At 37.5% G+C, this 22,504-nt stretch overlaps 1 protein-coding gene across 3 annotated transcripts in view; it reads left to right on the top strand.

The window, feature by feature from the left end:
- The window catches only part of ZNF800 (zinc finger protein 800), a 46,055-nt gene extending 24,018 nt beyond the window's left edge, over nucleotides 1-22,037 (top strand). For 2 of the 3 annotated variants that reach the window (XM_009454142.5, XM_009454143.5), the window contains one exon: nucleotides 20,714-22,037. In XM_009454142.5, the coding sequence (XP_009452417.4) occupies nucleotides 20,714-20,900 (187 nt within the window). In that variant the 3' untranslated portion in view covers nucleotides 20,901-22,037. Of the gene's footprint in view, nucleotides 1-7,251; nucleotides 7,503-20,713 lie in introns of those variants that run through there. The other variant, XM_054656247.2, reaches the window with a different exon arrangement.
- Nucleotides 22,038-22,504: the final 467 nt, after the last annotated feature.

The following is a 22,504-nucleotide window of genomic DNA, read 5'->3' as shown; positions in this document are numbered from 1 at the left end:
AGAGCCTATGGATGCAGTAGTGGGGAGTTAATGATTTTGCTGTGGCATGAGGCTGTGGGTATAGAAAGAGGAGTTTCCCTATAGGTGTTATGGTAAATACATGTGGAGATAGGTAGAAGTGATTATCATTCCCTGTTGTGAAGTTGCAAAAGATCTCTTCAAATAGCATGACTTCTGAAAATGAGGTAGAGATGCTTCAAAAATTTCGGAAATTATGTTTCCAGGTTTCCTGCAGTGACCCATTGAAGTATTCTAGATCCTTAGTTTGGAGTTGGAGAAGTTATTTTTCTAATGGAATCCATAGATTATCAGGATTATGATTTAGCCATGGCTTTCAGTTGATCTGAAGCCAAGCTCTAAGATATGTGCAGCAGGATATTGGCTGTGCTGTTAGACAAATCTTTCTGTACTCTGTGCTATCCTTTCGTCTCTCTTTAAGAGCTAAAGGGATCCTTGGTATTGAAAAGGAATAAGGATCAGCAATTTCAGGAATAGCTGTTCTGTGGTTTTTGAGGCATTAAACACATGGTAGAATGCAGATTAAAAACATGTCTCACTTAAAACCTACAATTATTTTGGCTTTTCTAACTTTCCAAATTCATTTCTCTTCTCCTAAATTGTTTCTATACCCTATTCCTCTGAGCTTCCAGCTTCTACCTTGCCTTTTTTTCTTCTAGTTTAATAGAAATCATTAGTACCAAGATAGCTAAAGTGTTTTTTGGAAGGGTAAGAGTATGGAAAATGCAGCTCATTTCCTCCTAAATCTTCATTGCTCCACACCAAATTTGGGAGGCTTATTATTTTCAAGCCTCTTCCTCTACATATTTTCACCACTACAACACCACAAACAAAAAGGGACCTAGCATACCATAGGTGCATCTGTTTGAGAAAATGCCCAAAGTTGGAGGTTTTGGTGTTTGCGTCCACTCAGCAGAATTAATTTGCTTGATTGTGTATTTTTGATGTCAGGGACTCTCTTGATAATTTTGTACGGTGCCTAGCACATTTTCATGTATACCAAGACACTTCAAATAAATATTTGATAATGGTATTAAGGCAAGTAAGCCTTTTCCATCTCTAAATTGTACACCATGTATTTTGAGACTTCAAGTCTTAACATTTTATCTTCTCAATATTGATGGATTTCACTTGTTTTTAGGAAATTTCACCAGTGTTGTGTTTATAAAAAAGAAAGATAATTCTTAGTAATAGCTAATAATAATGAACATTTATGGCATGCTTGTTATATGCCAAGCACTCTGCTAAATCTTTTCATGCATAATGTCCCTAATCCTACCAACAACTCTATGAAGTAAAACCTATTCTTTCATTATCCCTGTTTTATGGAACAGAAAATAGAAAGTTAGAGAAGTTCAGTGATTTACTTAGGTTCACATAGCTGGTAAGAAACTTACACTAGTCATCTAATTGGAGGCGTGTAAATGCATATGTACCCATAGATACAAATGTTATGTTATGCTCTTTTTTTGAGTTGCAAGCACAGAATTTTACTTGGTAGCTTCTAAGGAGAGTTTTATTAGAAGACTTTATTTGGGGAAATATGGGAGATATGAGTGACCAGGCCTTATAGGATTCCAAGAGTAATTGTACAACTCAGCTTCACCATTCAGATTTCAACTAGGTAGGTGTTACAAAATGAGAAAAAAAAATCAGTGCAACTCTAGTGTCTGGATGTTGCCCTCTGAGCAGCAGAAGTATTGCTTCTCTGCTGCTATTAGCCCTTTTCAGACTCTGCTTTATTTTGTTTTAAACAAATTATCTCACTCTGTATCTTCTCAATATGGTCTTAACTGCCTCGTTCCACCCTCTGCTCTGTGTCCTTCAGCTACTTTCCCCTTCCGTACAGCTTGAGTTCAATCTTCTGTAAGAGGAAATCTAATTAGTCCAGTTAGATTCATTGCCTGTTGGGCTAATCTCTCATGTCAGTCCCCTTCATAGATTGCTGGCCAGTCTGTAGATTGGCTGCTCTTGGGACAGTTGCTCTCTCTTGGTCCTGTCATTTGTGATCATAGTGGCAGAGTCAGTGGCATAAAACATGGCCCTGGGCCCCATAGAAGGAATCTTTTGGTGGGAATCTTTTAAAAGACCATAGTCCTAAAATGTGATGAGCTTTCCAGTATACATGTTTTTCTTTCTTTTGAAAGGTGACAGAATGAAAGGCAAGTTGTGATCTTGACTGTTAGGTCAATGCAGCATCAGCAATCCTTTCCATACTGAGAAAATGTGGAAAATAGTGTTTTGATCAGTATCTGCATTTCCTTTTCTAAACTGCCTGATGACATTTCCTTCTTTGGGTTTGTAGATTCATAGACAGCCTGAAGTTTTCCCTCAGAAAGAGCCATTACATTTTTTGTAGCAGCATATTAGGCTACCGCATCAGTTGCTGCTATTTTCCAGACATCCACAATTATGCTGCATAGTTTGAGTTGGTGATTTAGTGAATCCTCAAAGTATTGTTTCTGCTTTTCTATTTGTGCTTTCCACATTTGGGCTTACTGTGCAATGGCTGCTTTATATCCTGTCATTCATTCCTTCAATGACAGACACTATCGAGCATCCATCATGTGCCTAGCATCATTCCATTCTTTTGGGGAAACAATCATACAGTGGTTAAAGCACGGATTTTTTAAGAGTCAAGAAGACCTGAATTCAAGTCCTGGCTTCTTTGCTTACTAGCTCTGTAGTGTGGGCAAGTTACCAAATCTTTCTAAGCTTCAATTTTCCTGTCTGTAAAATGATTATATTAGAAACTACCTTATAGGTAGGTTTATTCTGGGAATTTATAAAAGCTTAATGATGTGTATAGTGTACTTAGCACAATACCTGGCTCAGGGAAGAGCTCAGTAAATATTATTACTGTCGTAGTGATCACTGAACTTGTATCGGTTTCTTTCTGAAATACTTTCTAGCACTTAGCTTCTGGTTATCTTGCTTTGCCATTTGATGTTCGTTGCCTTCTTGTTGGCAATAATCCAACCGTTAAATGAAAAGTCAAATGTAACATCTGTGATAAAGCCAAGATACACAGAAGTTTATTAAGTTAGAGCACTTCGTTATTTTATGGGCCTTTATGCTGGAGTTTGGTGCCATTTTTGGTGGCACCTTTTGCTAATTGTTCACGAATTTGCTGACCTTTTATGATATTTTGTTTCTTCATGATTAATGTCTTATTGAACAATATGTAGTTTTGAATAGCAAAACTCAGGACAGTTTTGTTTTGTTTTGGTAAATATTAGGCTGTGGGTACAGGAATGTATTTTGAGTTTACAAGCAAGAATTATCTTTTCTTTGTATCACCAATGCCTCATAGTGTACCTAGCACCCAACAGTTGCTAAGAGAATGATGAAGAAAGAAGGAAGGCAGGAACAACACTTCAGTTATCTTCAGGCTTATCATTAGTCAACAGTCTGTCTTGGCTTTTACTTCTTTTCTCATTATGTGATCTAATCTGTATAGCTTCTCTACATGTGAGATTCCTCTTCATTTCTGGTTACTTATGGTTTCTGTTGCCTGCCTTCATTGTGTGAACCTTCTAGCCTCTGCCATTGCTACTAAGTGATAGTGACAGGTTCAAACTCATGGTAGTGCTACATTGACTGTATTAGTATTAGCCCATATATAATTGCATGCTATATGGGTGTGCATTTAGTGATTTTTCTTGATAATTCTTAATACTTACCTTTTTAAATTCATACTTAATCTAATTCCATGAAATGCAGCTTGCCTTCCACTTCATGTTCCACTTCTAGATCCAAACAAAGCATGCCCACAATTGTTGATTGATTGTGCTTTCTCTCATTTACATAATCTTAAGAAGTGGAGTTGATTGGTTATCATTTCATTTATCCTTGCCTGCTTCAAACTTTTCACACTGTTCTTAAGCCTTCAACCCCATCTTTGCTTCCTTTATAAAAGTCAGATCTTGCTTATATCATGACAAAAAGTAGAAGATGTTTGTTTATGCTCTTTTCACATCAGGACTATTTTTTATCTTCTGTCTCTTCTTTGGAGGAAGAGCTGTTTTTCTGTTCCAAGTCCAGCACTTCCACCCTTGCCTGTCTACTTCACTGGACTTTCTTCCAACAACTCCTCCTCTTTACCCCTCCCCAGCTTCTGTCTCCCTGTCCACTAGCTCCTCTTCCTCAACCTACAAACATGCTCAAATTCCTTTCAGTCAAAAAATAAACTTCTCTTCTATACTACATTGAACCTAGTTACTGCCATCTAGTCTGTCAAACTTCCATGTGCTCTCATACTACCCTGTTTTAGTACTGATTCTGTCACATTGTAATTGTTTATTTCCTTGTTTTCCTTCTATATCAGACTGTAAGCTTCTGAGAAATCTGTCTCATGATCCTGGTTGATTCACCGAAGCCCAGGCTAGTTCCTAGTGCATCGTACGCATTCAGTAAATATTTTTTGAATGAATGAATGAATGAATGAACAATGTTAGAGCCATGTGTATGCCATTCACTTTGTGAGCCACCTGTAATTTTTTTCTACCCCTACATTTCGGTTGAAAGTTCACTTGAAGGTCACCACATAAATGTGAAATCTAGTGGCTTCTCTCTTTACATCATGCTTGACCTCTGCAACCATTAGTGCTTACAAATTTACCTTTTCCACACATTCATGGTCACGTATACCTGGGTCATTTTGGGCCAGTGTCAGTATTGCATTCAAAAGAAGCAGACAAGCCCCAAACCTTTGGAAAGTAATGAACTTCTGTAATATATTAGTGAAATCTTCTAATGAGATAGAAATATACAATTACATAAAGCTCAGCAAACTTCAAATAAGTTCTTTTTACCCACCTTCCCATATCCTTACACAGCTTGGCACCTTCAATCTCTCTTTTGTAACAGTTCACCCAAAACTTGTACACTTTTGGCCAAAAACCCCTTGTCCTTTGTCCCCTTTTTTCATCTTCTATGTTTATTTTCTTCCAAGAATAGATTATTCTTTCCAGTTTAAATCACTTTAGCCTCTTTTGGCTCCTTCCAACCAAGTTCTTTCCTAAACCAGTTATCTTACTCAGTATTTTAGAAGTCCAGGAGCATTGTCTTGATTTCATTTGGTTTGCCCTTACCAACTTTCTTTGCATCATTTTATTTAATCTTAATGCCTCACATCAGTGAGTATTCCCTGACCTCCTGGGTGTCTCCCTTCTGTGTCTCTGTGGTGCCCTGTTTATAACTCTCTGGAAATAATCTATTTCTATCTCTTCTCTAGGCTATACATTTCTTAAGGGTAGGGGTCCTGTCTTTTTTTTATACCCCCGTATCTAGCATAGTACCTGGAACATGGTGGGTGTTGATAAATGTTTATTGCACTGATGCTTCTGTGAAATTTAATACTTTCTCTTTTGCCACTGGCTTTTGTTTTGTTACTAGGTCTTCAAATATGGATTAAGGTTTCCTTAATGTCTTTTTTTCTTTTTATATACTCTTAGTGATTCCTCTATTCCCGAGGTATCACTTATCACTTCTATAAAGATGACTCCAGGTCCGTTTTCTAGTCTGGCTGTTCTCCTTATTATAAGACCATTTGTTTTCAAAGTTGCATGTCAGACATCTCCACATGAATGTGTCACCAGTATCTTAAATGCAACAAAAACTCAGTAATCCAAACTTATCTTCCTTTTAAAATTTCTTCCTATGTTCTCCATGTCTCAGTTGTTCTAACCCCTACCCTTCCGGTTACCTATGCTAGTTGGAATCCTGGCAAATGCCTTAACTTCTTTCTTTTATACTCTCCCTAATCTGTGATCAATGCCTATCTATCCTGCCTCTGAATGTTTTTCATGTTTGCTTCCCCTTCCCATCTCCACTTTTAGTAGTTTTGTTATCACTTACCTTCACTATTGCAGTAGTCTCTTAACTGACCTCTTCTCTAATCTGTCTTCCGTGCTGTTGTTAGAAATATCTTCCTAAAACACAGATCTGTTGTTACTGTATGTTCATCACTTGACTAATTTACTTATCTTTCAGGTCTCTGCCAAATGTCACTTCTAAATAAAGATAAAGTATGTCTGTCTTCTTTGTTGTTTGTTTCATGTTCCTTTCCTACTGTCATCTAATACTGTTTGTAATTATGTTTATATTTGTGCATTGATTTGTTTAATGTCTTTCTTCCCACTGGAGAGATTTATGTAAGGGACTGGGGAGAGTTATGTAGACCCTGGGCCTAGCACAATGCTCGGGACATAGTAACACTTAAAACATATCTGTTGAATGAGTGGATGGATAATAGCAAAGTACAGGCAGTGCAGGCAAACAGATACCAAGTAGCAAAGGCAGGGAAATTACAGGGTCCTAGACTCTTAGTACATTCTCACAGACCTTAATCTGTAGTTTAAAATAGTAATGGGCTTCTCTCTTTTGCTTTTTGCATTTATTTCGCTAAGGATGAGAGTGAACAACTTACTACCCGACACTGACACTTCAGTGAGGGCACTGTGGAACCTTTCTAATCAGAAGATGGGACCAGGCTTGACGATGATTCAATCAAAGCAGTTTTGGTGTCACACTTGTCTCATGGAGGCTATTTGTATTTCTGAGGAAATTCCAATCAAATAACAGCTTACTAGATTTTTTTTCCTGGTCTAAATATTATTTTTGGGCATTTTCCACAAAAAGCTTTTTGGGAAAGGTGGTTCTTACACTGGGGCTTGGAATAATTGTATCTCTATGCTTGGCCTTGGAATAATTCTGTCTCTGTTGGAATTGTGCACACGTTGAGGCCTGAGGCCTCATCTTATATAGGGCCTTCACTATGTAGCTTCTCATATATTCAGCATCTTAGGAGAGAATCATATTCAACATAGTTTTGCTTTAAGCTTTTTACTTGGTATCAGCAGTTTTGCCTTAAGTTCTAAAGCTTAATAATGAAACTCTGTTGAATGAGAACCTTTCCAAAAGATATACTTTTCTACATAAGCTGAGTTTCTTCATCCAGAGTCATCAAGAATAGATTATATTTAGAACATATGGAATGAATAAATATTAATGAATTCATCTTGATTGGACTTTTAAATTTCTTTACATATAATTCCATTCACCCATTTATTCAGCCATCTACACTTGAGCAACTACTTTATGCCAAGGACTGTACTAAACATTTAGGATCTGAAGAAAAATATGACTTGATTACTCTCAAGAATTTTATAAGTCTAGGCTTTTTTCATGTCTGAGGCCAGATTGATTTTTCTTTTCCTTTTTTTCACTCAGGATGAAGTACATAGTGGTGTAATCCTAGTTGACTGCAGCCTCGAACTCCTGGGCTCAGGTGATTCTCCTTCCTCAGCTTCCTGAGTAGCTGGGATACAAGCCTGTACCACCACACCTTGCTAATTTTTATTATTTATTTTCTGTAGAGATGAGGTCTCTCTATGTTGCTCAGGCTGGTGTCGAATCCTGGCCTCAAGCAATCCTCCTGACTTGGCTTCACAAAGCGATGGGATTACAGGCATGCACCACCACACCTGGCCTTAGAGTGATTTTTCTTAAGTGCAAATTCATGCTCTTTTTCCTAAGGCCTCAGCTTGGAATGTCCTCTTATATTACCCACCTCTCTTCTTTCAGGACTCATCTCTTAGGAACCTTCCCTGTCTCTCCAAGGCAGCTGAGTACCCTTCAGTATACTCATCCTACCCTCTCCCTCTCCTGTTGTGGCAGTTAGTACCATGTTTTGTAACTACCTGTTTATTTGGGTCTCCCCAACTAGACTGAAAAAGGCGCTTGAAGGCAGGGCTGTGTCCTTGTGTCCTCAGTGCTGAGCACAGTACTGAGTACAGTTTGTGACCTATAGAATTTGTGGAGGGAATGCATTTTGGATGGAGGCTGTTGGTTAAGTGACCTGCAAAACTGCTCCAGTATCATGCCAGGATCAGTCTTCTTTGCTCATTATTGATGAGAAGCAACACTAACTTATGTCTTTATTCCTAACTTAATTATACTCCAAGTACACATTTGCATGCTTCATTACATGCCTGTAGTGATATCAGTGACACTGATAGAGTATTTTTTCATATTTTAGTTCTCATGTTTTTGACTCTTTATTTTAACTTTGTTGTTGATTGAATTGAGTATTTGAGTTGCTGTTAGTATAAATAAAGTTTCCATCTTGGATGACTTACCATGTTAACAAAAAAAAAATCACAAGCAGTATTATGTGCTAGTGATACCTTGTGATTTCAAACGTATTTTGTTCCAGAAAAGAACCAGTTTGGGTCTCTTTGGAGAATGGGCATACATCTGAGTTGACCTCAACTTTTCTGTAGGAGAGATTATTGAATCTCCTATAAAGGATTATATGTAAATATATAAATTAACATTTGTCTGTTTTACAAAATAGAGTGTCTGAAACAAGAATACATAAAATGTTATTTTCAATGTACTAGAGTAGAGGAGTTTGGTATTTAAAGGAGTTCTGTACTTTGGTAAAGCCAAAATTCCTTTGATTACACTAGTGGTTGGTTATTTAATCAGGATGTGAATTCAAATTGCCTACAAAATTTTGAAAAAATGCAGATGTCTGGCTGACTCCACATCTATCAGATTGCAATTTCTAGTGGTAGTGTCCAAGCTCCTATATATTTTGTACCAACTACCTGGGTAATTTGATGGGTTTTCAGAACTACTCAACTATATAAACCAAAGAACCTCAAACCTTAACATATATATGATCATGTGGGACCTTGTTAAAATGCAGATTCTGAGTCAGGAGCTCTGGGTGTGACCTGAGATTTTCCAGTTCCAGCGAGCTCCATGTGATGTCCGTGCTGATGGTGTGTGATCCACACTTTGAACAATAAGGCTATAAATAATAACCATCTACATTTTAAAAGATTTCCTTTTTTTTTTTTCATTTAAGTGTGGTGTATCTGTTTCCTACTCTTGCTTATTCTATAAGAGAAGTGTAATGGGCTTTAGATCCAGTCTAAAATAGTTTTGTTTTGGATATTGTCTTCCATTAAAGTTTCAGTACGCAGAGGATGAAACTTTGTCCTTCGTTTTTTCCAATGACCATCAGATAAATGATAAACATGAATCTAAAAGTAATTTCTCATTTCCTATCCTCCTGTCAGCTATGGTCCTCTGAGGTCAAATAAAAGACAAGTAGAGGAAGTAAGTCATCTGTTCAGAGACTCTATTGCCTCTTAAAAATAACACTCAACTCTGAAGATTACACATGCTTAATTTTCATTATGATATTGTTAGGACTAGGTGTGTTTATTGTTTTTAAGGCATTGACTGACAATTTTGTTTTTGAATAAGTTCTATTTTAAAAATAACTTTAATTTCTTTACTTAAAAATATTTTGCTTTCAGGTCCTCTTTGCTAGAATTTTAATTTGGTATGTTGCATACAGAGGTGGAAATAGTGTTATAGCTTTTAAATAACCAAATTAACGTTGTTGGTAAGAATTAAAAATAACCTAAACCTTACTGGGTTGATCATAGGAAGCTGAAGGGATGCTGGGGCTATGATACGTGACAGGAGATTTACTGACGTGACTGTAGTTGATTTGGGGGCTGTGGGGTGGTGACAGCTAGATTTGTTTACATGCTACTGATGTGTAGATGGTGTCCTAGGTATGCAGGCAAACAGGTATTTGCTAGGTTGAATTAACCCAAATTCCTTTTAGTCTCTTGAGTAATGCAAGCCTTTGTATTACATGTTAATTAAAGAGTTTATTACTTGTAAGACTAGTTGTGTTTGAAATGAGGTGTTTGCCTTTTAAAGGTTGAAGATTTCAACTTAGCACACTTTATTGAATAGAAGATGAAAGAAATTATTTAAAAATACGATTGGGGACAGATTAGTAATAATAAGCAAATTAAATTAAACAATTTTTTTGGCAGAGCTTGTTCAGTATCAAAAGTTAAAGCATTCCATGAGTATTCTTCAGATTTCACTGTCTTACATTGACTTATTTCATTCAGTCAGTAAACAAGTAAGCTCCTGCTTCGTGCGAGGCACTGAGTCAGGTACAGAGATAAGCAATGCAGTTCCTCTTCAAGTATGATGGAAGAGGAATACATTATAAGGACACAGAAGTGGAATATTAAGGCACACTGAGGAGTTAGGAAAGACTTATAATTCCTAAATTTATTCTTGAGTTTTGAAAGAGATAGGCAGAAAAAGTTTCCATGTAGGTACAGAGACATGAAATCACATGTAGATTAAGGGAAGGAGTATGAGACAGGGAAATGGCCAAATCAAGAAGGCTTTTATGTACCAAGTAAATAGTTTGAACTATATTTCAAAATTAGGAGTACCGTTGAAAGATTATAAACAGGGACATATAATAGCACCAAGGGGACTGAATTGGAGTGGAGGTGGGGATGTGGGATTGTGTGAGGGAAATCAATTAAGAGACTATTTCAGAAGTCTAAGAGTGATAGGACGTAAATTCAGGTTTTGGCAATGAGACTACAGAAAAGGATACAGGTGAAATAATTATTTCAGAAATGAAATTTTCCAGGCAGTGGAGATGAAGAAAGAATCTAGTATGATTCAGTTTCAGGCATTCTAGTTGAGCAGGTGGGTGGCACCATTCAAGGCAAAGAATACGGGAGGAAGAAGAACACTTTTCCAGGGGGAAATGCTGAATTAAGTTTTAGATATGTTGAGTTTGAGGTGGTAGAGGGATATCTAATTGGAGATGCTTAATAGGAGTAGAATATACAGGTTAGAGGTCAGGAGAGAAATTGCCCAGGGGCTAGAGATTTAGAAGTCATTAGTGTTCATGTAGTTGTTGAAGCCATAGACTTTGAAGGGATTACCAGGAAGAATAAATAGAATCAATGTATTATACTACTACATGGATTCTTTTCATTTATTATGTAGTTTATGATAATACCTACCTATTTCAGTTTTTCATTTGGGAGCAGGTATTTGGCTAGCTCTGATTCTGTCTGTCTCTCTCTCTCTGTTACCCCCACCCCCATATAAAATATGTAATATAACATGTATTTGATTTTACTCTGAGAAGTACTGAATAATTAAATTGTAATAGTATTAGGCAATATGAATTAATTTATGTGTTGTATTCAGAGAGGTTTTAAGATAAAATCTGTAAGACCTATTTTAAAAGATTATTTCTTGAAAAAGGAAAAATCTTATTTTAAAAAATAAAGCAATTGATTAGTGTTCTTGGACCAAATAAGATTTATTTGTTGAGTCCCATAGCTTTGATCTGTCCAGGAATTTTCATGATTTACTCCCCATGCCTCTGATCTAGGCAGGTACTATGTCTGTGTGCCTAATCTAGTCAAGGAAACTAGGAGAAAGCCATCTGGCTGATAAGATCCTGATAGAATTTGACATAATCCCTATGAGAAACTTAAGTAATTTAGTATCCATAGCCAGAGTCTAAGGGAATAAAGGTACTATTAAAGGTTGAACAGATGACTTAAATATATTAATTATACTTTGTAAAGCTGCACTTTTTGGACTGGTGAATATTTAATGAAATGTAGATCCTGCGTTGTCATCCTGTGGCCCTCATTGGTTTTTCCCTTTTCCACCTCCTTTCTGGAGAAAGAACATAATGATAAAACTGTTTCTGATCTTGCCATCTAGAAAACACTAGTATGAAGTGGAAATTTGTGTCTCCTTAAAAGTGAAATGAAGCAGCCTATTTACCACCACGTACCTCCAGGCCAGTGGGTACTTATGAAGGTATGCAAGATGACTTTTCAGAAATCAGCCCTGCTTGGGATAGAAACCATTGATTTAATAAAGAAAGCATAGGTCTGTATACCACTCAAGATGCCATTGGTCTGTATCCAACTTTTTTGGCATTAACTTTTAAAATATGCCTTTAAAGGAAAGAATTCCCAGGAGACTTTGTCAAGTTTCAATATAGTAAATTTTATGGCTGAGTTATAACTCCTAAAAACTGAAGTCAATAGTAGAAACGACAGACCTGAATTAGAAGAGGATAGCTATAATAAAACAATTTTTTTATTCCCTTATGATCTAGAGTAAAACACACACACACACACACACATTTTTAAGTTTTTTGTTTTAATGCTTTGAAAATGGTTTCTCTTTCTTGTTATTTATACTTTAATCAATGATGGGTATTAGCATTAAAGCCTAATATCCACATCAAATAATACAAGGCACACTGCTGTAACACACAATTATATTAACCGTAAACTTTTACCTGTTTCCAGTCTCTCTTTTTTTGTTTAAACATCATTTTTTTTTTCCTGGCAAGCCTCTATATTCTCATTCACACCCCAGTAAATCACTAAGAGATTATTGATGAAGATATGTGTATTTGGGTGTTTGAAGGATTGTAACAAAAATCAAAAGTAGAATAGAATTTTAGAATATATGCTTTCTGCATTGAGGACTTCATTTGCTTTATAGCCTTCTTTATATTTGTTGATATTCTTTCTTGCCCTGTGCCAACATTTTAGAAATACATTTTTAGAAATTTCTTACAAGATTTATCAGTATGCTACCAATAACAACACACACACTCTCTCTCTCTCACACACATACACACACACACACAGACACAACTTTTTATCCATGTAATAACAAATATCTTGAATTTATAATGTGTATTTTGCCAGAAGTTAAGTGGTTATACATCATTGCTTTAGCTTTACAAAATCACTAGATCACTGACAGATTGTTCTTTTGGTTTATTTTGTTTTGACATTTTTTCATATAGTTAAAACCCACAGCACTCAATTTCATCACCAAGGCCCAATTCACAAACTTAATCAATGGCAAAGTAAAACTGGCACCTCTTGATTTCCTGGTTTATGTTTTTTGGGTGGAGCTGATTCCTGAGTATGAAAATTGTGTTAGGAAATAATATTAGGTACCTGCAAGAAAATACTGGAAGATGGTTACCAAACATCCTGTGTAAGTGTGATTTTCTCATACCTCAGGGCCCTGCCTATTAAAAAGTTGGATCTAGATGTGTGTTGATCTTGCCTAGTCAGCCAGTTTTGATATATTACTAGCATGTCATCATTCCTATGTAGTAATCTATAAAGAAAATTTGGCAACCCAACATTTGAAAAATAATTTTTAATATTTTTAGCCAAGTTACTATTTAGAATAAAACTATGTCTAAAACTAAATTCATCAGCCTGTTATCTACGATTACTGCTCCCATCCGACTAGAACTGACTCTCCTTGCTTGAATTCTTCATTTTATCCATGCTACCACCACCACTTTGCTTATTACGTAGACTTCAAAGTCTTATTTCTTCTATGAATCTGTTCTTGACAGTTCCAACTCATGGAGACCTCTTCTGATAAACTCACATTTACCTTACCATTTATTTTTCACTTCTATCCTTTGTGTTATTATTGCGTTATTAATTACATTGCCCCCCATGATTAGACTAAGCCCTTTGAGACCCAAGGCTAGCAGTTTTACCCTGCAGCATGTAGAATTATGAAAGAATGGATCACCAGGCCTGTCCCCATTCTCCCTGTCCTGTAAGCTATCAATAAGTTTTGATTTCTTTTTTGTAGTGTCTTCTTCATGTCCTATTTTTCCTGGTCTAAGCTTTCTATTGCTCTACTCTTGGCCTTCTCTGGTTCTTTTAGTATCTTCTGTTTATAAAGATTATGGATGATTTTTAGAAGATTCTTGGGATAATTTTTTGGAGATATATGGGTGATTTTCAGCTTTTTCCTATCTCAGTTTCAATTTTGAAACTCCACCACAAAATTCTACCTCTTTATACTTACATTTAATATTTACTCAATAATTGAAATGTTTTGAGAGTGTGTATCTCAGAAGCAATAGTTTGGATATGTCAAAAAGGTGGGTTAATCACACTTTTACTTTCAATACAGAATAAAAAGACAGAAGAGTAAGTCATTGCAAATTAAGGCTAATAGTTATTTTATTTCACCACCTGATATTTTGTATATACCTTCGATTGAGCCATAATTCTGTTGAGTTGTACATGGAGAATCTAGAGATTTAGTATTTTAAAATGGAGAAAACTGAGGTAAGTGATTGCACAAGGTCAAATGTGTAGCTGATGAAGAAGTCAGGAATAGAAGCCAGCTATCTCTTAAAGATTATTTTAATATGTAATAACATGTTTTTAAAAAGTACAAAAAGGTATACTGTGAAAGGTAAGTTTTTTCCCTACCCCATCTCTCAGTTCTTCCATTACCTTCCCCAGAGGCAAGAAGTTACCAATTTCTTGGACTTTCAAGAGCTATTTCATGTATGTGCAATCAAGGAGATGTATACATTGTCCTTCACACAGATGGTAGCATAGTATGCATACCTTTCTGCACCTTGCCTTTTTTTACTTAACAATGTCTGAAAATTGTAGAGCCCGGGATTTTTTTGTTCCTTGGTCCATGAACTTTCCATTTTGCTATACTGCCTATTATTATTAAACAACTGTTTTTTGTTAATATGAATGGACAGAGTATTAAATTATTATTTATTTCTAGCATATTGAGCACCTCACGTGCAACATGATGTAGTATTTCACATTTCTTTCAGGAAGAGAGGGTCACTGATTTATGATAAATAATGTTGAAAGTTAAAAAATAATAAGGGAAATTTATAAATAGCTGTTATTGCTGGTTACCAAAAATAGCTAATTGTATATTTACTTTTCCATTTGAGAAAGAATTGGCAGATGAAGTTTTCAGGGAAATCATTTACCTTCAGACTTGTGTAAAAATTTGTACTGTGTGTACAAACAGTTTATCTCAAGGCCAGTGAGAAGCAATGATGTTAAAATGTCAAACCACAAATGTTTGTTTCATTTTCTAAATTTTAAAATCTCCAACCTCAAATGCATATCACAGAAATAGTCTTTCATTTGTTTCTCAAAACAGCTTGTAACTATATATTTTTATCTTGATATGATTCATGATCATCTATATAAAAATACACCATTAATTTTGATCATTCTGGGTTATTTTTTTGGCCAGCTTATCTATCAGTGCAATTATTGCTTTAATTTTCAGAGAAAAATAGAGCCTGTCAGAACCGTTTGATTTTAGATCTTATGGACCAAATTGTGTCACAAAAGACAAATCCATTAAAAAATGTGTCCCATGCCAAATGTCCATGATAATATTCATAGAGGTTGAGTACTTATATTTGAACTTCATGTTAGATAATTAGTCAGTAATTCTGCTTTCTTCCTAAAGATGGCAGGCCTTCTCAATGTATTATTTACTTGGTAATTCTGTCTGAAAATACTATTAGACTCCAACCATTGTTGATTGGAAAAAAAGTTAATCAGACTAAAAATATATTTTCATAACACCATCATCATAGTTAAAATTCAGTAGTTGAACAAGTAAGATCATATTCTTGATGTTCATAGCTTTAGCACAGCTTTTACATGTGTTATCCTCAACCCTGAACACAGGGTCTTAAGGGTTCTTACTGCATTCTGACTTTGGAATTCTTGATGTAAGATAATGAACAAAAAGTCTTGTCAAGAAGTGTGATTAAGTCATGTTAGGATCCTGCCATATTTATAAGTTTCTCTCCTATGGAGATGATGTCAGAAAACAAAAACTGACCAACAAAACATCCCAAAAGGAAACAACACCCCTAAGTAATGATGTATTGCATATGTTTGTGGACATCTGAAATATTTTTATATTTATTCTTTGGTAAAAGTTTATATGTCCAAGTTCTACTTGGACTTTTTCTTTTTGCTTAGGTGACTGATTCTTTTAATAAGCAAAATAAGTACTTATCGGTGCCATTGGGAAAAAAAACCACTTTGGCCTTATCTGCTGTAAAAACTAAGCTCACAAGTTAGTGCTCTAGAGCATAGAAAAACACTATATTTTGTTCCTCCTTTTCTCATCATTTCCATTTCTAATTAAAATGGTTATTGTGTGTGTGTGTGTGTGTGTGTGTGTGTGTGTGTAATCGTGGGATTTTGCTGTTTAAAGAAGGTGGACAGCAGGACAGAGGGCAGGCTGGCCTCCCTGCCAGGCCTCACAGGAACTTTGATGTGGCCACTGCTTTCTAAGGCTGACCCTGATTATTGGTTCATCCAGAGAGGTAACTAGGTATTAGAAGACTGCATCCCTTTAACCGGCTTCATAGTAGTGTATAAATACCACAATTCAGTTATTTAATTTGTGATGGGAAGTGTCAGGCACAATCATTTCTCATGTTTATGGTTCAGTGCATTTTCTCCCAATAGGCAAATCTACATGGAAAATAAATTATAATCAGAAGGTTGTTTGGTGAGCATTGAATCAGCTCTCAGCAACCAGTGTCAGTAAGCTCTGGTAGTGCAACACACTCATCTTCCCCATAGGAATGCAACTGCCACTCAGACCAGATATTGTTCAATATGCAGAGCATCCTTTCTACTAGACCAGGCTGCAGATGCATGGCCAGCTTTTGCTTTCTTCATTTCTTTTCTTACAGAGGTATTATAGACTTTCTCTTTTGATACTTTTTTTCTATTAGAATTTAATGCAGTTGAGCTGATTAATGTATGTAAAACACTTAGCCCAATTCCTGGTATACAGTAAGTACATGATAACTATTATTATGAATAAGCATAACTGGTTTTGAGTCCAAGTCATCTTGTTACTTGTAATATCAAAGACAGTCTTTTGGGCCATGTTTATAGATGAGTGTGATCCATCTTTTACATTTTGAGTTATTTTCATCCTTTAATTCTTTTCATTTAAATCTTGCTATTGTTTTAACTTTAAGATTTTTATTCTTTTAAATTTCAGTTTCTTGCTCTGAAATACCCCATTCTCCACATTTCCCCCACCTGTCATGTGAATCTGTTGGAAGAGATGATCTTGAAGTTGCTGCTCAGTTCCAGAATACATTTGATTTTACATCTTATTTGAGTATATGATGTCAGTTGTAGCCATTTCCATCTAACTGTGCTTGCCTTCATTTTAAGCTCTGCTTAAATTCTTTCTCATAGATTGTGAAGTTATTTTGAAAATGGTAGCAACATCTGAATCCTTAGAAGGATGGCCATGGTACTGGGAGGTTGTGATTGAAAAGTCCATGGGTAAATGTAGGATTTCAGCAGTCAGCAGTGACACTACAGACCTGACAGATACACAACTGACAAATCAAAACATTTGTGTGAAAATGAGTACAGAAAGGAATGATTCAGATGAGTCAGTTGATCACCCCAGCAAAAATAATCATTGTCAGTCTTCATCCATCTGGGAAGTGAGTTATTCTTTTAAGAGTTGCAAAGAAGATTCAGGAAAACAGGAAAAATTACCACAGCTCTTTCTGGTGCTTGTAAAAATACATAATATGCTGCATTTTTAAAGGTGGTGGTCTCAGAACCACATTTTGAGAACTGTCAAAGATAGGAACCATTGTCAGAGTTCAGAAGAGAGATCATTTCAGGCTGCAGTAGTCAGGGAAAGCTTAATGAAAGAGTCTGGCTTTGGTCTAGGTCTTGAGAGATGGACAGGATTTGAATAGATGAGAGCAGGGAGAAAACATTTTTTGATGGGTGAAATGCCAAGAACAAAAGTACAGAGGTGGGAAACAATAGTGTAAGGGGAGTGCAGAATCAAATAGTTTGACTCAAAGGTTCTTAAATGTGGTCCATGAAAGAAAATTAAGGCCCTACTTCTGTCAAATGACATCACTCACTTCAGACTTGGAAGAAATGGGCAGCTCTGCATATTTCTCTTCAGCATGCAAATGAATGAAACTGTTGATGCCTCTCAGTGCATCCAGCTTCACATTTTCATGTGCTTGCTGATGTCATCAAAGGAGAACTCCATTTAAGAACACCTTTTGGAAACTGGAAAGACTGTCAACATCTTCAAAATATTCGTTCTCAATAAATATTCAAATGGAAGAAGAAAAATTGCACTCTGGGGGCAGCTGGTGCACCTGTGATGTCAGGAACACAGCATGGTTTTCCTGCTTGATGAGGAAAGGATTGCTGCACGTCATTGTGCCTCGGTGCTTTCCATATCAGCAGCTGTTACCACTTTTCCAAAAGGTGTTGCCAAGAAACAGGAGCAGGGTAAGATGTTTTTCTCTAACCAGACAGAAGTCTGCTGATTTTCCAGAAGTCTAATTGAACTTGAAGGCAGAGGAAATAATGTGACTTGAATCTAACTTGAAAGTCTTGGAGGAATTTGGTGTTACAGTGTGCAGGCCACCTTAACCTGGCAAATTCCATTCTATGCAATTCTGCTTTCGTTCTATTAAATACGTACCTTTGTGAGTCAAGGATTTCAGCACTTGTTGCCATAGGGAAAAAGTTGTAATGGGTTATCAAAGATGAAGTATATGTTGCTATGTCAAAAGCCAAAGCACAGTTTCAACTCATTTAAACTAGATCTCATTGAGATGTACTACTGAACAGTCAGAATTTTCTAAATTTTTTTTCCAGGAAACAGTCATTTTTCTTTCAAAAGAGAACGGAGGCATAATCCTTTACAAATATTGCTTATGTTCAGTAAATCAGCTTCCAGTGCAGTGAAACGAAGTAAATGGTGTATGCACTTCTGCGCATGTTTCTGGAGGAGGAAGTCCATATCTTTAGTCAGAATCTCTATCGATTTAGCTATTGTGGAGGCAGTAGGTTGCTCTGGATAAATCTGAGCAAAGGAATGAGAGGAAATCAGCTCATTTGAAGAATATGGGATGCGAAGCTTTGACACGACAATGGCGAGTAATTTAGGGATTCAGGTTATCCCCCGCATCTGAGTAATCTGAAGGTAATTTTCTAGCTAGAGCTTCTCAAAGGTAGGAACCTTGTGTTATCTTTTTTGTTCATACTGTCTGAGCACAGTGCAGGAGACATAATAGGGACTCCAAAAATGTTGAGTTAAATTGAAATCACTGTATGGATAGTGAAAGCTGGAGTGTAGCACCAATAACAAATGCTCTTCTGTCTTATTTGTATTTAACATTGTTTGGTTACATCATTTGGGGAATACTAAGGTTTTTGAGAGAAAATGTTTTATTAAAAGCTCCTATAACCTTCATTTTATTCAGGAGCAGGTGGTTAACACAAACTTTTGGCCTTAAGAGGATTTGTTCTCTTTGGACATTTTATTTATTTCTGATAATTTTTACCAAAAGTATGCTTCCAGACACAATAATTGTATCCAGTACCTTCAGGGTGAAGGAAACTTACAGGATGGTGTGATTACTTATGTCATCTGTTTAAGCAACAAAGCAACATTCCAATAAACATCTAATCTTGGATTTGCTCATCATTAGATAAAATCAGCCTGACAACTCTGAGCTCACTTCAGCTTAAAATATATCTGAAACTTACAGTGGATCTTCTATCAATCTAATAACAAAGCCCTGGAACCCCTCTCCTGTGTTATATTATTATAATTTTATTATCACTTTTATGCATGTTCCTGGAACAAGGCTTAGCAAAACAGACTCCCTAGGTATTAACTTAAAATTTTAAATTAATTTATGATTGGGAGACCAGGATGTTAAGCTTAGATTCTAGTTCATTGCCATATTTTAGTTTTGATCCCATTCAATTATTTCAAACTAAAGAGAGATTCATTGAATTACTCTAAAACATTGGTATGATCTAAAACATTTGTCCCACATTTTTCTGTTTTTAGCAAACTGTGTGTTCCCAAGTCTGGAAATTACAAATCAAATTACATTTCTCGTTTCTCAAAAGCCCAAATTTTTTTTTCTAAAGTGGAAATTATTACTAGAGTTAAATAAGATATAATGTCACAAAAGACAGTGGCTTTGATTAACTGCAAAGTGTTTAAGCAATAAACTCTTCTGTAATACTGTAATTTACGCAGAACTTTTGAGGAAGATAAACTACTTTTGTGGACTCTATTCATTTTTAAAAATCTTTTGATGTCCACCACTTTGCTACACAATAGAAAAGAAAGATTTTCATAAATTTGAATTGAGATAAATATAGAATGGGTACATAAGAATGGAGTAAAATTCCTTGTATTATATTTTTTACTATAAAACAAACTTGTATGAAATTTGGGAAACATAAGTTAAAAAAGGGTTACCTGCAGCTTTATCTCCTGGAGATAACTGCTTAACATTTTGATGTGTTTCTGTCCATTATTACATATGTGATGTGTCGTGTGTACACACATGTACACATAAGTATACACTCACATGGTACAAATGGGGATGAAACTGATTTTTTTCATTGCATATAGTATCAATTCTTTTCCATATCATTACGTATTATTTCACGGCATTATTTCAATAGCAGTTTAGTATTCGCTGTAAGAAAAAGACTATAACCAATACCTTATTGTTGGGTATAGGACATTCCCATTTTTTTTTTTTTTGCCATTTTTTTCTGGCATTTTTTTTTTCTATTATAGATACTGCACTGAACACCCTGTATGAAAAGTTTGTAGGTATTCATAATTATTCCTTAAGGGAAAATTCTCAAGCTAGACTTTCTGGGTCAAAGAGTATTCAGACATTTAAGGGTTTTGATACATTTTCCTAAATTGCCACCAAGTTGTTGCATGAGACCTGAATTGGATCTGTTTTCCTATGACCACCGCAGTTTTCTCTCGTGGCACCCTGTTGGGCGAAAGTGGCACCGCACTGCCCGTGGGTCTGCAGCTCTTGCGGGGCTGAGAGGCGTCGGCGCTCTTTCCTTGGTTTCTAACCCGCATATCTTTGTCTTTCCTCCCTGGGGACCGCTGCCACCCGTGCGGGCCGAAGCCTCGCGAAGCCGTCGTCCCGCAGCGCCGCCGCCCTGCGCCCGGCCGCCCACGGGAGCCGCTGCCTGCCCGCGGGCGCCGTCACCACGCGTCAGGCCGCTGCCAGCTGCCGCGCCAAGCTCCGCGGCGGCGCCGCCCGAGAGCGCCAGCACGCTGCCCGGGGCCTGGGGAAGCCCGCGGCTCCGTGAGCGCCGCCGCCTGGCCGCCGGCGGGACCTCGCCCTCGCTCCGCACCGCCGTGCCTCAGGCGCCTCGCCGCGGCCGTCTCCACGGGCCGACCAGTCGTCCGCAGACCCCTGAGTCCTCTGCCTCGCCTCAAACCCCCTTTCACCCCTTGCCCTCGCCGTCCCTGGTTTGAGCCAGAACTCTCCCGCGAAGCCCTCTAGAGGACCACGTGCCTTAGGGACAGGCTGGGGGCGGCCTCCGTGCGAGTCCTGGTTGTTCGCAGAGCAGCACGTCCTCTGCCTGCCAAAATCCCGGCTTCTTTGAGAATCTTGTCACTGGACAATACCATCCTTTTCCTTTCAGCCTGTAATTTGTAGATTTCCTATTCCTAGTGAGTTTTGTCATGATTAGTTCTTCAAAGACTAGCTCCTACTTGAACCTTCACCTCAAATCCTGGCATCGACAAACTAGTTTCCCCCCGCCCACCTCCCCACCCCCCCGCCACAACCCCAAATATTGCCATCTGCCAGAAGATTGTTTTAATAACTGTCCAAATCCTCAGTGACTGTGGGGTGCTTGACACAACTTGGAGTTGTGTTATGCACAACTGTGGTTGAACTTGAACTCCAACATCCAGTCCCCTCCTTCCTGTAACTTCATCTCCAGTAATTATTTCTCCCCTTCAGAATCAGTCCTTGCTACCACAGTTCTAGACCATGTCATCATTAGAATCCGCATCCTCTCTACAGTCTTGTCTGTGGTGACCATGGCCTCTCAGATCTCCTGCTCCACGGAGCGGAAGTGACTGACAGGTCCCCCTGCCTTCCCAAGGCATCCACTGCTGGGTTTGCACTGAAGCCATGCTTCTCTGGCACTACTCCCAGTCAGTGAGCGGGCACAGCACGGGGTGTTGGTGGTGGCACGTTCATGGAAGATGTAGGACTCCTCTGATGAGCAAGTTTGGCTTGGAAACACCTGAGCCGGCTGGTTGAAACTTTCTGAGAACTATGCTGCGTGCAGCCTGAGGCTCTTGGGCCCAGTTCCCCTCTCCTTTCACAGGTGTCAGACCTGTATTATGATATGAAGTCTCCCTTCCCCTCTCCTGCTTCCTTCTGTTTATCCTTCACAGGAGTTCCCTTAATAAAACTCTTGCACATTGAACCCTGTCTTGGTGTCTGCTTCTAAGAGGACCTGAACTAGCACATCATCAGACATTCCATGCTCTGATCACCATCTTCCTATCCTAGATTCCTTGCTCACTGACAGCTAATTCGTTGCTTCATTTCTTTCCCACTGTTTATCAGCCCCTGTCTTGCGTTCTCGTCCTTGCTTAGTCTAGATTCTGTGATCCATTATCATGATCATTCTCCTTGAAATGCATTGCTTTCAGCACTCTTGAACCGCAATTTCTTAATTTTCCTGACAAAATCCCAACTCTGGATAAATCTTACCTATCTGCCTTCCATGGGCCTTACTGGGACAACTGAACATTTTCTTTGAGAAAAGCACACAGTTCAGCCAATTCATTTTTACTTCCAATCCATTAACTCAAACCTCAAGTTGGTGCTGTTGTTCCTACTGTAGTCTCAGTTCTCCACATCTGAGACTACTCTTCATACCTTTTCATC

Source organism: Pan troglodytes, chromosome 6 (genome assembly GCF_028858775.2).
Source record: "Pan troglodytes isolate AG18354 chromosome 6, NHGRI_mPanTro3-v2.0_pri, whole genome shotgun sequence".
NCBI classification, from domain to species: Eukaryota; Metazoa; Chordata; class Mammalia; order Primates; family Hominidae; genus Pan; species Pan troglodytes.
This window is presented reverse-complemented; position numbering and strand designations above follow the sequence as displayed.